At 44.0% G+C, this 15,867-nt stretch overlaps 1 protein-coding gene and 1 long non-coding RNA gene across 3 annotated transcripts; one reads left to right on the forward strand and one right to left on the reverse strand.

Moving 5' to 3' along the window:
* Nucleotides 1–1,864: 1,864 nt before the first annotated feature.
* On the reverse strand, nt 1,865–10,123 carry TMEM139 (transmembrane protein 139). 2 transcript variants are annotated; one of them, XM_088658589.1, is made up of 3 exons: nt 9,613–10,123; nt 4,751–5,062; nt 1,865–3,507 (listed from the first exon to the last, which is right to left on the reverse strand). In XM_088658589.1, exons 2-3 carry the CDS (start codon nt 4,996–4,998, stop codon nt 3,096–3,098), a joined length of 660 nt encoding a protein of 219 aa, XP_088514715.1. In that variant the 5' UTR covers nt 4,999–5,062; nt 9,613–10,123; the 3' UTR covers nt 1,865–3,095. The 2 variants fall into 2 exon arrangements, with proteins under 2 accessions (XP_088514715.1, XP_088514714.1); XM_088658588.1 differs by lacking the exon at nt 9,613–10,123 and adding an exon at nt 7,441–7,581.
* On the forward strand, nt 9,398–15,271 carry LOC132591236 (uncharacterized). The gene is made up of 3 exons (XR_009556850.2): nt 9,398–9,674; nt 10,181–10,261; nt 15,088–15,271. It is a non-coding gene; the product is annotated as an uncharacterized LOC132591236 (long non-coding RNA).
* The last annotated feature ends 596 nt before the right edge of the window (nt 15,272–15,867 follow it).

A 15,867-nucleotide genomic window follows, 5' to 3' on the forward strand; every position in this document is an offset into this window, starting at 1 on the left:
CTTGGGAACCGGACGTCTAGAGAGAGAAAAAACCTCATTTAGAAACTCTTTTAAGCCTGACGCTATAAGACCCGCCTCCTCGATGTTTGGGCAGGTACGTTTTTCCCTCTTCGTTGCTGGTTCTTTAGTCACTTTACAGGTGGGGCAGCTCAGTCGATAGAACATGAAACTGTTAATCTCAGCGTCGTGGGTTCGAGCCCCGCTTTGGGCAAAAGCGTCCTGCATTTTAGGGGCTTGGATTAGGTGACTCTCGTGGTCCCTTCCAACTCTACAGAGCTATGATTCTGAAGGTATTTTTGCCTGTTTTCCAGGTGCGAGATGACTGCCTTGGGACCTTTGCAGATTGGAGAACTGGGCCAAAACTAAGATAATTAATTTCAATAGGGACAAATGCAAGGTTCTGCGTTTAGGCAGGAATAACTGGCTGCACAAATATAAGATGGGGGACACCTGGATTGCCAGTAGTACCGGTACATGTGAAAATGATCTAGGGGTCTTAGTTGACCACAAGCTTAATATGAGTCAACAGTATGTGTTGCAGCAGCAAAAAAGGCTAATGCTATTCTAGACTGCATCAACAAATGTTGTCAAGACAGTTGATAGCAAGCTTCCTTGAGTATGCTTTTTTCTTTTTTTAAAAAAGGCAAAGCATATTTTTAAAGAAACAAATAAACAATAAACTGGCACTGTAGCTGAAGCTGCTAAACCGCCTTCAACTGGGCATGTAAGAATAGCCTTAGGTATAGGAGCAATATAGCCAAACCTATAGCCTATACCAGAATCAGTGGGACCCCAGACCAATTAGGAGGGATGAGCAAGCCCTGGGGGGACAGGAGAATCTTTCAAGGATTTGCTTACTCCCCACCCTACACTTATTTGACTTCCACTGGTAAGATCCTGCTAGCATAAGACTTCTGCTTAACAGTGTGATGAGTCAACAGTGTGATGCCGTGGATGCAGTGGCAAAAGAAAGTGAATGCTAATCTAGGCTGTATCAACAGAAGTATAGTCTCCAGATCAAGGGAAGTAATAGTACCACTCTATTCTGCCTTAGTCATCATACCACACCTAGGAAACTCTGTGCAGTTCTGGGTGCCTCAGTTTAAGAAGGATATTGACAAGCTGGAATGTGTACAGAGGAGGGCAACCAAGATGATCAAGGGCCTGGAAACCAAGCCTTACGAGGAAAAGGTGAGGGAGTTGGATGTGTTTAGCCTGGAATAGAGGAGACTGAAAAGAGATAGGACTTCCACTGTGGAAGCTCCAATACAACCAGAATTTCCCTTGCTTTGTTGCAGTAAAAGACTGTTATAGCAGGGCAAGACCCTTTAACTGAAGGGGCACCTTTCAACTAAGCTGAATATTGCAGTTGGGGTGGAACTCCTATATGGTGCTCATTCTAAGGTTGCCTTAGAATGATGGTGGAGTGGGATGGAGATCAGATTGGGCTAATAGGGTGGTGGAACCCTTCAAACAATAACCAAAGCCCAATGAACCCAGTGTCTCCTCATGTTTCATGTACATATTCATTAGATTTCACTCATTTGGAGTTAGGTTAAAGAGACTTGCCTGTCTGTTTCTCAGTTACCAGCAATTCTCCTCTTTCTTCTTATAGCCACAGATAAAATTGCAGTGCAAACCCATACTTGCCTGTTCAGCAGTAAATCTGATTCAGCGAAGAGTTCAGCGAAGCTTACTCTCAGATTAAGTGGACAGAGGGCTGCAGTCAACTGATTTTAATGTGTGAAATTGTGCAGAGGATTGCTGCCTAATTCTAAAGATAGGTGCTACCATCTGTTACAGGGCAAAGCATCATCTGCTTAATTTCTGCATGTCAATCAGCTGTTAAAGGTGACAGAGTGGAGCTGGTAGAACAACATTTCCTTTATTTAATAAAATTTACATACCACTTATCGTACGAAAATCTCTAAGCAGTGTATAAAAATATAATATAAAATACTGAAATTATTGATAAAAACAGATACTTAAAAACATTTAAAAGATGATTAAAATCAACAGTAAATCCCTTGGATATCAATGGAATTTGCTTCCACATCTGGAAGTGGATTCATCCACACCCTGTAGCCTGGGAGAATAGTCTCAGTTTACCTCCGGACTGGGTCGGCCCTATTTCCATCCAGTCTGGACCCAGTTTCAGATGACTAAATACAGAAACATGCTCATCTTTACCCATTAAGCATTCCATTTCCAGGTTTCCATATTCTCCTATCCCTTGGCCTGTCATCTGTTTTTGACACCCAGTAGCGTACATGATAGGTTGGACAATAAACACAGCTGTTATACAGATTGTCCTGTTTTCAAGTTTCTTAAAGTTATACTGTTTGCAATGTTGAGGAAAAGACTATGACATCCATCAGTCTGTATCCTGGCTGCAATAGATTTTCTGTGATCAAATAATTTCATATATTCTTTCATTACAGAATTCCTTGGTAATCAGCTAGTATGTTTCTTAAAAGGGCAGGAAGCAATTGCATGTCTCAGCAACGTTATTCAATTGTAAATCAATGTTTATGATTTTACATACCTACAAATTCACTGTTCTGTACCATAATATGCAGTTTGTTCCACAATAAAGAAATATGGATTGAGTAAGTGCTATTTTCAGAAGCTGGATTCCTTAATAATCTCAGTTTGCTAACTCTCAGACTCAAAGCTTTTAAACAGGTTTTGGAAAACATTAAGATGTGGTTTGTAGTTTTGATCCCAGATTTGCCATCTCAGTTTATTTGGTTTCAGGTGTGGTTTTTTTTTTTTTTTTTTTTTTAAAAGCAGCAATCATTACACCAACCAGTCCAGCCTTCTTCAAAACCAGGTTCCGAGCAGCCTATACTGTTAAGTCCAATAACATTCTGGAAATGTCAGAAAAAAACAAGTTCATTTTTTTTATATACTGTATATTTTTATTTCCCATGAGAAATTCAGACCTGTATGTGCACATTTCTCAGGAGAGTTCTTAAAAAGCAGGTACAGCAGCTAACATCCTGCACACAGGCCATGTTTCTCATACCGTATGGATTGCAACAGGACAGCCACTGAAGAAAGTCTGACGAAAAAGTGTCCACGGTGCCCCGTTCTCATAGCCTGGAGGGCTCAAATTCTTCTTCAAAGATCTCCTCCACCGTCGCGTTCTCATAGGCAGGAGGGGGGGTGAGGGGCTCCGGGCGTTCTGCCCGCTCTTCAACACCTTTGAGTTCATGGGTATCCGAGACAAATCGCTGCAGTTTCGGCGGCCTGAGCAACCTGAGGCGGAACCTGGACTGCAGATCTGCCTCCGAGGCACGCCGTGGGCCTGGTGCCACCGAGACACTGAACGCCTCGACCACAGTCTCTCCGTGGGCAGGAGGCTCAATGACCACGCTGTACGGAGGGGGCTCCACTGGCATTGTCCCTGGACTGGATGTGATGGTCCAGATGGTTGGTCCTGATACGTAGCCAGTAGTCACCACCTCCTCATATGCTGGTGCCTCATAGGCCTCATTGACTGTGCTGGTAAAAGAGAGGGGAAGTAGTTAAAAACTCAAATCATTATAATACCTCCATACTTCCCACAAAGGAGGATTATCTGTGCTCTCAACAAGGCATAATATCTACCATAGTCAAGCAATGGGATCATCAAGTGCACTCTGGCCCCCACTATCACAGTCCTCCTCTGCACCATGCATTTAAAACACTATGATACCAGATGTGCGTGGTATAAATAATAAAATTATTATTAAACAGTGAGGGCTTCCCCCAAAAGAATTCTGGGAACTGTAGCTCCAGTGAAAGGAGTAAGAGTCCCCTAAGTTTGCTGCGGAGAAGGAGTTACTATTAAACCTACTGGAGAATTTGATAGACTTTTAGGGTGCTTCCAGATAGAATCCCACCCAAAAATAACAAATCCCTTCACTCTTACCCCTGGCTTTCTTGAGGTTGGTTCAGATGCAATGCCAATTCATGGTTTTCATTGCTTTTAACAACCAGCCACAAGCAGTTTTGTTAATATGATCCTGCAGTCCTCCCCTGGGAATATTTCATACAATGCATTATTTGATTCACTGACCCAAGAGGATGTGGTAACTGGTAGCTCAGGAGAGCTTTTAAGACTTTAGGCCTAAGTCAGTGGAGAATATATCAATTTGCCACTACAGTTAAGTATAATCTCGAGCCATTGTAGCTAAAAATCTGAGAAGTAATAAATCTCAGAATGGGCTGTTGCCTTCATGCTCTGCTTGTAAGCTTCCCAGAATTATTGGTTGGCCACTTGGAGTGTTGGTTCTGCCTTTTAAAGCCCTAAACCCCCATCGTTCAGCGGCCCAGACACTGAAGTCCAGCTCTCAGGGTCTTCTGCCATTTCCCTGAGAAATGAGGTTACAGGGAACCAGGCAGAGGGCCTTCTCGGCAGTGGCACCCTCCCTGTGGAATGTCCTCCCTTCAGATGTCAAGGATATAACGTTTAGAAGACATCTGAAGGCAGCCCTGTATCAGGAAGTTTTTAATGTACCGTATGATGTTTTATTGTGTTTTTATATTTTGCTGGAAGCCGCCCAGAGTAGCTGGGGAAACCCAGCCAGATGGGTGGGGTATAAACGATATTATCATTATTATCATCAGCATGCAGGACAAGACAGATCCATGGTCTGGTCCAGCCATGCCCTTTTCATGATCTACCACAATCTGCTCTTTGTATAGACTACCTCTAAAGGGTCAGCATATGCAAAGGAGAGCAACGTACGACACAGCTGCTTACCCAGCCTGGCTTTGTCTCCGTGAGCCTGGATTATTTTCTTCCGCTGGATTGCGTTGCTTCAGGTAGAGCTCCACGGCCAAACTAATGAGGTAGCCAAGCAAGCACAGACCCCCCACTGCAATGAAGAAAAATCCAACAGGGTTGATGTCAGTAGAGAGGGCCAGCATGGTGATTCCAATGAGAATTGTGGCGGTGAACAGCACCATTAACGTCTGACGGAGGCTCTTCCAGTGTGAGGCGGACAACATGGCAGAGGGAATGGCAAGAGTGGCAGTCAACGGGAGAAAGCTGGGCAGCGGCAAGAATGGGCATCTGTCAAAGAGATGAGAAGGCAGTGATGCTGATGAAGAGACACGGGCATATGCGACTCAAGCACACGACAAGGGTCTGAAATGACACTCCATGTGCTAGCCTAGTACCTGATGACATGAGTGCAAATATATACAGGCAATCATTCCAATGAAGTAACCACTTAGAGCTATTGAAGCACTAGCCTTCATCCATGATAAATATACAACATAATGAAGGATTAGGGCAGGGGTAGGGAACCTTTGGCCTGGGGCTCAAATGTGGCCCTCTTTATCTGGCCCCTGGGACTCCCCAAGCTATACCCTCCCACCCCAAGCCATACCAACCCTCCTCAACTTCTTTTGCCTACTGGGACTGAGATAATTCCTCTTGCTGGATGGATGGAGAAATGTGTGTGGGCCTCTGGTTGTGGATACAGCTGACTTTTGCATGGCAGGAATGTGGTCTCTGTTGCTCCACCTGCCACTAGTATGTGGCTTCCGCCCTTGAGCTGAAAGACATCCCTCATTCCTGGAGTAAGGAGATGAGCAGAGAGCTTGCTCTTCCTTAGACTTCGCTCTTGTGCAACTGTGGAGAAGCTTTGGCTTGCCAGATAATGCCAAACTCCAACTACCATAATCCTTGGCCATACTTGCTAGGGCTGATGGAAGTTGTAGTTTAGCAACATCTGAAGGGCCAAAGGCCCTGCTCTAGTGGATTCTCAAAGGAAGAAAGGGGGGTGGGAGATGAAAAATGTTAGGTCATAGTTGAGTGAAAATAGATACCCTTAAATAAAATTGTGCTGTTACTTTAAAGGGTTACATGAGTGCTCCTGTGGATATCTAGATAAGCAAAAAGCAAATATATTCTCATATATAATTTTAAAGTTTAAAACTGGTCCAAAATTGCTGAGAGTTGTTAGGAATTGGAAGTGGGTGACTTATCACGAGTGCCATCTTGTACACTGGTCTTCAACTGGTGGGTTGGCAACCCAAGCCAGGTCATGGCCTGGTCTAAGGTGGGTTGCAAAAACAGCACTACCACCACACAAATAGATTGTTGTTGTTTTTGTAAGGAATTGGTTTTCTTTTTAAATTAAGAAATTGATTAAGAAATTAGCCCCTGCATGCATGATTGAGTTAAAAGTGGTCTGATAAGGCTGAAAACTACTGATCCTAGTAGATGTCCACGATAGTCATGCTAAGATGCAGACAAAAGACCAAATGTAGCACCGATTGCACTTCAGAGAACTAATTCCAGCTTTCCTTGTGGAACCTGAAGTGCAACAAAGGCACACTAAACTGACCCTAGGCAGACACAAGAAATAAGCAATGGGCAACAACAGCTTTTTGCGTCTCTCAAAAGGTAAAATACCACACACAGCCACGAGGAGATACCCAATATGCAATATGCATCAGACAAAAGGAAAGTGCTGCCAGGTCAAATTCCAAGGGAGTCAAGCAACTACCCAGAAAAACATAGGGTGGTATTCAGCTAAGCTTTACTTGGAGTAGACGCGTTGAAATTAATGGCCCTATCTCAGTATGTTCATTAATTTCAATGGCTCTTAGTTGAATGCCACCCACACATTTCAGAACAAATCCCACACAACTGTCACATTGTGTGAGACTTCCCAACATCAGTTGTCCCTCTTTTCCATCCAACCATCCAAAATAGCCAATTGGACTTCACAGCCTGGAATCTCTCTGCTCCTTTGAAAGGCAGCACCTTTTGGCTAGTGGGATGGGCAAGTTTGAAAGCCAATGCAGGGAGAGGAGAGCCAGGTAGAAAGCTGACGCAGCTGTGGGTTGACTAACGATGAAATCACAGTGGGGTGCAGTTGCTCTCTGGGAATCTGGCACAAGATCAGTGGTTCTGCTGCGCACCGCAGGAATCCCCTTGCTTCCCATATGTTCTGTCTGTACAGTACATTTAAATTGTAAATAAAAAACATGACGATGATGATGTCGTAAGTCTCCTATGCTGTTTTACACAAGAGAAATGAAACCAGGGAAAGAAGAAGAAGACGACTTTGGATGTGATATCCCGCTTTATCACTACCCTAAGGAGTCTCAAAGCGGCTAACATTCTCCTTTCCCTTCCTCCCCCACAGCAAACACCCTGTGAGGTGAGTGGGGCTGAGAGTGTGTGACTAGCCCAAGGTTACCCAGCAGCTGCATGTGGAGGAGCAGAGACGCGAACCCAATTCCCCAGATTACGAGTCTATCGCTCTTAACCACTACACCACACTGCGGTCCACACCGTAGGGGTGGGGGGTGGGGTCTGTGAACCAGGCAAAAAAAATAGAAGGTAAACGGGTGAAAAATTTTCCAATGCAATCAATAATAATCATAATAGTTTACTTATACCCACTGCTGATTAAAAAAAGCAGAGAAGCTCACCCAGTCTGAATTAACTGCATCCCTGGCTCCCCAGGTGAAATAAATGGCTCTCTAACTTTGGCTTCACTTGCATGTTCACAGCACTGTCATGTTGTTCCCTTTGGTGTCTGGCAGCAATACAACCCCTTTTAAACAACTGCTTTCGGGCAAGCATGCACGGTCATCATGAGGCAGGCTGTGCCAGTCATGGACATTGCTCCTTTCAGGCTACAGGGAAATCCCAGATGGAGGAAGTTCTGCTATTGGCCTCTAATAGCTTTCTTACTGGACTCTCGTTTCCCATGCCTTCAAAACAAAACCACCAAAGCTGTGTGTGTGCCTGAGCTTAGCAGCAGTGCAGGGAAATTCCACTCTGCAGAGTCAGGGAGGGGAAGGTTCTTACAAAACCCAAACAAAGGACAGGGGAAGAAAAGGAAGTGAATAAGAAAAAAGGAAGAAAGGGGGAGGGGTGGCAGGAGTTGTCTGAAAAATTTATCAGTCTCTCAGCTGCACTACCCTTTCCTGGTATCACACCTTCATGAACCAGCATGAACACATGTCTATTCCATAGACAATAAACATGGATGCAACCCTAGATTCTGAAGGATGGAGGGGAGATGGAATAATAGAATTGTAGAGTTGGAAGGTACCCCGGGGGGTTCACCTTGTCAAACCCACCTGTAATGCCATCCCAGGGTAGGCTCGAACCACCAGCAGCCAAAAACATTGACCCATATGTAGATACAGCTGGAAATTCTGGACATTTTTACTATAGTCAATCATCTGAACAGACAAGCAGCTTTTTGACTTCAAACTAGCTCACATGCTCAGTAGGATTAACAGCTATGGTTTTTGGGTTTTGTTTTTTAAACCACTTTCAGAGAGTCTCTAACTTAGGGTTGCCAGACTCAATAGAGGACAGGACTTCTGTGCCTTTAATTGCCCTGCTCTCTTTTGAGTCTGGAAAACCTACTCTATCTTCCAATTGCGCTTAGGCTATCCAAGGTGGCTGAAAAATGGTCATGTAAACACCATGCATGGTATGAAACAAACACTTGGGCAAAAGAAAGCCCAAGCGAATCCAAGCATACCTATAATTAACATAATTATTATAATTAATGTGGTGTAGTGGTTAGCGTCCAACTAAGACCAGGGAGGTGTGAGTCCTGAACTCTTCTCAGCCATGAAAGCCACTAAGTTACCTTAGACCAGTCACCATCGCTCAGCCTAAACTATTGGGAAGATAAAATGGGGAGGGGAGGTTGCTTAACACCACATTCCTTAAAGAAAGGAATGTTAAATTGTAAATATGTATATATTATAAATGAATCTATTTACACGCAGAGAGCCAAATCTTCACTAATTAAAAATATAGCTAGTCTTTACTCTTAAATCACGGAAAACTTTTTTAAATCTTAACAATAGTATTCAAAACTTAACACCAATTTCTTGGTTAACCTTTAAGATACATTGCATTTATGATTCATGGTTATTGCTGCAACGTAACGATGAAACATGCATAAATTATCAATGCAGCTCACAGCCTCTTGCTTTGAGATGCTGTTAAATCTGTATATTTAAAAAAAGATTAAGAAATATTGTAATAATGATGGCAGAAGACAAAAGTGGCAACAGTAGTTTGAAAATGCTGACTCAACTTTACAGGAATAGTTAGTTTAGTGAGTTTGTCCTTTTACCTCCCTATCTACTAATCAAGCTTGTTCATAAATCAGGCTGCAAACCTAAACAGGCTTAGAATCATTGAATCATAGAGTTGGAAGAGACCACAAGGGCCATCCAGTCCAACCCCCTGCCAAGCAGGAAACACCATCAAAGCATTCCTGACAGATGGCTGTCAAGCCTCTGCTTAAAGACCTCCAAAGAAGGCTTAGTAGAGAGTAAACCACACTGAGCACAGCTTACACCCGAGTAAATATAAATGTGATTGCAATGTCTGAGCACCAGCTGACTTCTTGCACAGGACAGAAGGAAGTACACCCAGGTCATTTAAAGATTTGTAAAAGGATTCTACCGCTAAACAGAAACTCACATGTGACCGATGCTCTCAGTATTTTTCATTTTATTTTGTCGCATTTGCTCACAGGCATGTACACACCTCGGCTACTTTCGCAAGCAACACTCACACAAGTCTCTGGCGGTAGCAGCAGCCCCACACCAGCCTTGGTCACTCACCAAACTTGGATGCTTTGCACCAGTCTCAGCCATGAGCTCTTCCCTCCTGTTGTCATCCCCAGGTAACTGATTGCAAGCTCCTTTGCCAGGGCTCCCAGCAAGAGAGGAAACGCCAGCAGCTTCGCGTCTTCACCCTTTAAGGGCACATCCAAACACCCAAGGAGGAAGTTGCGAGTGTAGACAGAGAGCTACCCCTCCTTAGTAAGCAGATTCCACGATCTTTCCCCCCAAATAGTACTGTATTGTCTCTGTCCTTTCTTCAGGTGAGAACGTTTTTTTCTTTCCTCTTTTGCCCTCCCCGCTGGGCCTCTTTAAAAGAACAGGAAGGCAGATGAGGAAATGAGTGGAGTATTGCAAAGAGTGAGTAAGGGGTGTGTGTCAATCTGCTTCTACAGCTTCTTTTTCTTACTGGGGCGAAGATCTCTCACTCTCTTTTATCTTGTAGAAAGCTTTCAATGACACCTCCCTCAACAGGGTTGGGCACTAGGCCCATCCCTAAATCACATGGCATGTACATAACTATTTATGAGCTCTGTAAAGATATAAACTATGTGTTCTTCCTACTCAGATTGCCTGGCAGGTACCAGTTTTAGTTTACACTCTTGACTTCTGTGCTATATGGACAAAGAGGGAATGGAGCTGCTGTCAGGTCAGTAACCTTCCCAGGTGACAGCCAAGGCAGAGTGTCTCTGTGTGATTTAAGGAAAACACCTGGGGATTAGGAGCACAGAAAAAAAGCAGCGAAAGTTCTTGTAAAATTACAACTGTGCTGTTGAAATATTGACAACTGGGTGAAGGATCACTGAAATATTACCCCAGCCCAGGATCTAAACTTGCAAAAAGAACTGAGCATTAGGGAGGTGATTCAACACTGTAGATCAGTGGCTTTGAAACCTTTTGGCTTCTTAAAGGTAAAAGGACCCCTGACCCTTAGGTCCAGTCGCGGACGACTCTGGGGTTGCGGTGCTCATGTTGCTTTACTGGCCGAGGGAGCCGGCGTACAGCATCCGGGTCCTGTGGCCAGCATGACTAAGCCGTTTCTGGCGAACCACAGCAGCGCACGGAAACGCCGTTTACGTTCCCACCGGAGCGGTACCTATTTATCTACAGTGCTACCTCGGTTTATGAACATAATTGGTTCCGGAAGTCTGTTCATAAACTGAAGCGTTCATAAACTGAATTGAACTTTCCCATTGAAAATAATGGAAAGTGGATTAATCCGTTCCAGGCGGGTCCGCGGAGTACTCAACCTGAAGCGTACTTAACCCGAAGCATGGGTGTAATTGGTTCCTGAAGTCTGTTCATAAACTGAAGCGTTTTAAACTGAAGCAAACTTTCCCATTGACAGTATTGGAAAGTGAATTAATCCATTCCAGATGGGTCCACGGCATTCGTAAACCGAAAATTTGTAAACCGAGGTGTTCATAAACCAAGGTTCCATTGTACTTGCACTTTGACGTGCTTTCGAACTGCTAGGTTGGCAGGAGCAGGGACCGAGCAACGGGAGCTTACCCCGTCGCGGGGATTAGAACTGCCGACCTTCTGATTAGCAAGCCTTAGGCTCAGTGGTTTAGACCACAGCGCCACCCGCTTCTTACTGGCCAGCAAACAAGCCTTTTCTCTTCACAGAACTGAGCTACATGGCACATGCTCAATTCCTGAGCTTGGAGTGCCACAGAACAATTTTAAAACTATTATCTGAGATGATCAGCCCTTCCTGGACTGGATAGGGCTCATGGGAACTGTATTTCAAAACATCTGAAGGCACCAGGTTGGGGAAGGCCAGTGTAGATTATTGTGTCTTGACCCAGCTAATGGGGAAACCCCACATTCCCTGCTTGGTACTATATCTATCTGCACATCAGGAACACTACCAGGAAAAAGCCAGAGACTCTTCCTTGTGGAGCAATCGTGCATGCATTTCCATGAAGCCATGCACACTTCACAGCCTGCTATCCTAGTCCCTGCTAACAGAAGAGCCCTACAATCTGGAGCAGGGGTTTCTCAAAGCACAGGGCCCACTTGAGAAGGTTGAAAATTATGGAGGCCCAGCAGTCACAAATTGATGATGCAGTGGAAGAACCAGTCACCAAACGGCAGCTGACTCAGTGTGGAGTTTGGCATAATCATCTGGCAATTTGCTGACATAATTTTCAATTTAATTCTAATCCCTCTTTCGAAATTGTTTCTGTTTTTCTTAATCCCTCGGTCCTTCCTGTTCTCTCTCGGCCCACTGATGAGGTGACTGCCTCAGGTGGCAGAGTCCACAAGGGCAGCAGATCCCAACGTAGATCTTTTGTTTCTCCCTTGTTCCTGATTTAGATATTCCCTTACCCCTTCATTCCTGGGTGGGGGAGGCACCATTTGGTGGTTTGCTTCAGGCGCCAAAATGTCACATGCCCAGCATACTATGCATTGCTGTTGCTGTGGAAAGTCCAAACAATAGCAAGCACTGTGGGATAGCTCCGTAGGTAGAGAATGAGACTCTTAATCTCAGGTTTATGAGGCCCACATTGGTGTGAAGATTCCTCCATTGCAAGGGGTGGGACTAGGTGACTTTTGCGGTCCCTTCCAATTCTACAATTCTATTATTCAAGGTGGCTTATCTAATATTTGACAAGAGGCTGTGCCACTGAGGCTCACCTCAAGGTTTGCCTTAGGGATAACATCAGTGGCAATTCTGCCTGGATGTATCCTGTCTCAAAGGCAACAAATGGATTTGTGTGCAACCTGATGTTACATTAACAGGACAAACAAAATAAAATAAAAATCCTTCCAGTAGCACCTTAGAGACCAACTACCGTAAGTTTGTCATTGGTATGAGCTTTCGTGACAAACTTAGTTGGTCTCTAAGGTGCTACTGGAAGAATTTTTATTTTATTTTGACTACGGCAGACCAACACGGCTACCTACCTGTAATTAACAGGACAAGTGAGCCTGTTGTTCTCCAGAAACACCTTTTGGATGGAAAGCATGGACACAGAAGGAAAACTTACCCAACAGAATGTGGGAATGATAGACAGCCATCATGTGTTCTTAGCTTGAACTAGATGTATACCCGCAGGGAACACCTCCAAAAAGAGACAAATCTAATGGCGATTTTGTTAAAAACTCTTCAAATGATACACACAACAGGGAAAATGAGATCATACTGTATTCGCCCCTAGGACAAAAAGTTCAGCTAAGGAGTTCTTTTTAGCTATCTTAGCTGTGTACCATTTCCTGACAAGTGTGGATCGCAAGGGCAACTGAATGAAAACCAAATGCCACCCAGGTGAAAGAAGAGACCAGGCCATTCATATGCCAGTTGAGGCTCTGTATGTGGATGACCAATGCTAATGTTTTTATGGTTTTCCATCATGGGAATGTGTTGAAAACACTCCCATGAATGACTGCTCACTTTACAATTCATATTCACTATATGACACATGGAGGGAGGGACACGGGTGGCGCTGTGGTCTAAACCACTGAGCCTCTTGGGCTTTCCAATCGGAAAGTCGGTGGTTCGAATCCCCATGATGGGGTGAGCTTCCGTTGCTCCGTCCCAGCTCTTGCCAACCCAGCAGTTCAAAAGTACACCAGTGCAAGTAGCGGGAAGGTGAACGGCGTTTCCGTGCGCTCTGCTTTCCATCACAGTGTCCCATAGCACCAGAAGCGGTTTAGTCATGCTGGCCACATGACCCGGAAAGCTGCCTGTGGACAAACGCCGGCTCCCTCGGCCTGAAAGCGAGATGAGCGCCGCAACCCCACAGTCGCCTTTGACTGGACTTAACCGTCCAGGGGTCCTTTAGCTTTATGACACATGGAATAGAGTTGGTTTAGTGTCATAAGTAAGAATGTTAGCTGGGGAGCCCATGGTTCAATTCCGACTTTAGCCAAGAACTCGCTAGAACTGTGTGGCTTGGGAAAGACTGCTTTTCATCTCAGGCCCCCTTTCCTTCCATGTGGGAATAATAATGCTGGCTTATCTGGAAGGGTTGTTGACCATGTATATAAAGCAGATATAAACCACACTGTATCAATGATAAATATTATTACACCAGGCCTACTGTCTTGTAATACAAGTTGGCTGCGTCGGCTTTTAAAAACATAAAAAATATACAAGTAAGTGTGCCGTATCTGTGAAGTATGTCAGCTGCACACCGCTCTGCCTCTAAGCAGCTCCTAACTTTCCCTCTCTTTCCAGTCACCCATTAAATTCTCCAGATCACCACTTTCCTAGGCTGCCATTGATTTGCCTTATCTTATCGTTTGGGTATCCTGAGGCATTTACCTGGCTCTCAATGGGAGGGCCCTTGGCCCAGCCCATGAATTCCATTACGTTTTTAGTCAGTGACCAATTTCAAGGCTGCGGTTTCTGTTCTTAAGAAACAGTCACCACATGCAGGAATGCCTGCATTTGTTCTTTCTGCCCTAGGCATATATACACACTGCGATTTACTTACTCCAGGGCCAGGGCACTATCAACACAGGTGTTGGAAGCCAAGCACAAAGGATATTAGCTAAAATCCATATGCATTCTGTAGTTCCTCGAAAAATGCTTCCGTTTGATGTGTTTTCCCTCAAACCAGCTTCCATCCGATTTGAAAACACATGCTGTAGCTGAAGTGTACACAGTTTCATCAGCCATTGCACATGGGCAGGTGACAACAGTTTCCTTGAATAGGAGTTGTGGGGACGAGACAACTCTTTAGTGTGTACAGCTAGTGCAAATGTGTGTGGGGAGATTACCTTACTTCACTGTATTTTAAGTTGCCTGTGTGGACATACCCCTAGTTCAGGTGGTCAAATTGTGTCTGACTAGTACTATTTCAGAACACAAAGGGCTTGCATAGTTGCATTTTATTCTATTCAAACAAAATCATTTATAATAATAATAATAATAATAATAATAATAATAATAATAATAATAATTATTTATATATACCCCGCCTTACCCAGTCAGGGCGGCTAACACCAATAAAATTACAATAAGACATAAAAGAAAAGAAAAGAATTAATTAAAATACAGATTAAAATACAATATTAAAATTTAAAATGCAGCCTCATTTTAAGTAGTCCATAAATCCAAACCATGAGGGAGGAAAACACAGGGGTCAGACTGAATCCAACCCAAAGGCCAGGCGGAACAGCTCTGTCTTGCAGGTCCTGCGGAAAGATGACAAATCCCGCAGGGCCCTGGACTCCTGTGAAAGAGCGTTCCACCAAGTTGGGGCCAATACTGAAAAGGCCCTGACCCTAGTTGATTTACACATAGAAGCCTCAACCTCATCCATGGCACACCAGTTTTCTACATATAGGGAAATTAAAGTTAAGGGGATTTTTTTTATCTGTAGGAAAATTCAGCCATGGAGCCCCACTTGTAGCCTGAATTTATACAACCAAGCAGCTACAGACTTTACCACCTTACATCTGATTTTAATTCTCATGGTTCTGTGGTCTAAAAACACTAATTCTTCTTTTTCCCTTTCACAGGTTGTTTCCTTTCTTGCATGGTGTGCTGAGTCATGCTGATGGAAGTGGACTTTGTTTTTCAGCTACTTAGAGACAGACAATTGTTTTTATGAGTACTGAAAGTAGCTTGAGAGAGATAACATTTCCCATGGTGTATGCACATGGTGTGTGCATATAAATAATAAAAGTATTATTATTATTATTATTATTATTATTATTATTATTATTATTGAATAGGGTGTCCCTATTTTCATCAGATAAATGTTGGAGGGTATATTCTTATGATAGTGTGTACACCATAAGCAGTGATCTTCTTTCAAACTGCTTTCAGCTCTCCAAAAAAGACTTGTTATTTCTCTCCAACTGTATTGGTTCCAGGACAGAAATATGTTGAGAGATTTTCAACAAGAGCAGTATCTTCCAGCAGTAGACATGTTTCCGTGTTTATCTGCTGCACACACATCCCTTGGCACTTAGTAGATTTTAGATATAGGGCAAAGATGGGCATAACGAGTGTGTTCAGATAAAGCACTAAACTCTGGTTTAGCAAAGAAGTGGCATGTGAGCAGGGGTGTGTGGGGCAGTGGTACTCTCCGGGTGGCGACCCTTTGTTTACTGGGACAGAGACAGAGAGATTGGAGAGCTGTAGCTTGAGAGTCTTGATGTCCTGCAAGCATAGATGCCAACATAGCTGCCAAGTCTCCCGTATTCCCCGGGAAACCCCCGTTTTTCCAGCTGTTCCCAGCTGAAAAAACGGATTTTTTTTGTTTCCCCCCGGTTTATTCTGGCGCGGCGGCCATT

This window comes from Zootoca vivipara, chromosome 15 (genome assembly GCF_965207765.1).
Source record: "Zootoca vivipara chromosome 15, rZooViv2.hap1.1, whole genome shotgun sequence".
In the NCBI taxonomy this organism is placed as follows: domain Eukaryota; kingdom Metazoa; phylum Chordata; class Lepidosauria; order Squamata; family Lacertidae; genus Zootoca; species Zootoca vivipara.

Bases quoted from the DNA above. Each gene is read 5' to 3' on its own strand.
- TMEM139 (XM_088658588.1), bottom strand. From the start codon at position 7,460: ATGCAGTTAATTCAGACTGG. The intron at 5,063-7,440 runs GTGAGCTTCTCT...TCTCTTTGACAG, and splicing joins ATGCAGTTAATTCAGACTGG to ATGCCCATTCTTGCCGCTGC. The intron at 3,508-4,750 runs GTAAGCAGCTGT...CTCTTTTACCAG, and splicing joins CGGAGACAAAGCCAGGCTGG to CACAGTCAATGAGGCCTATG.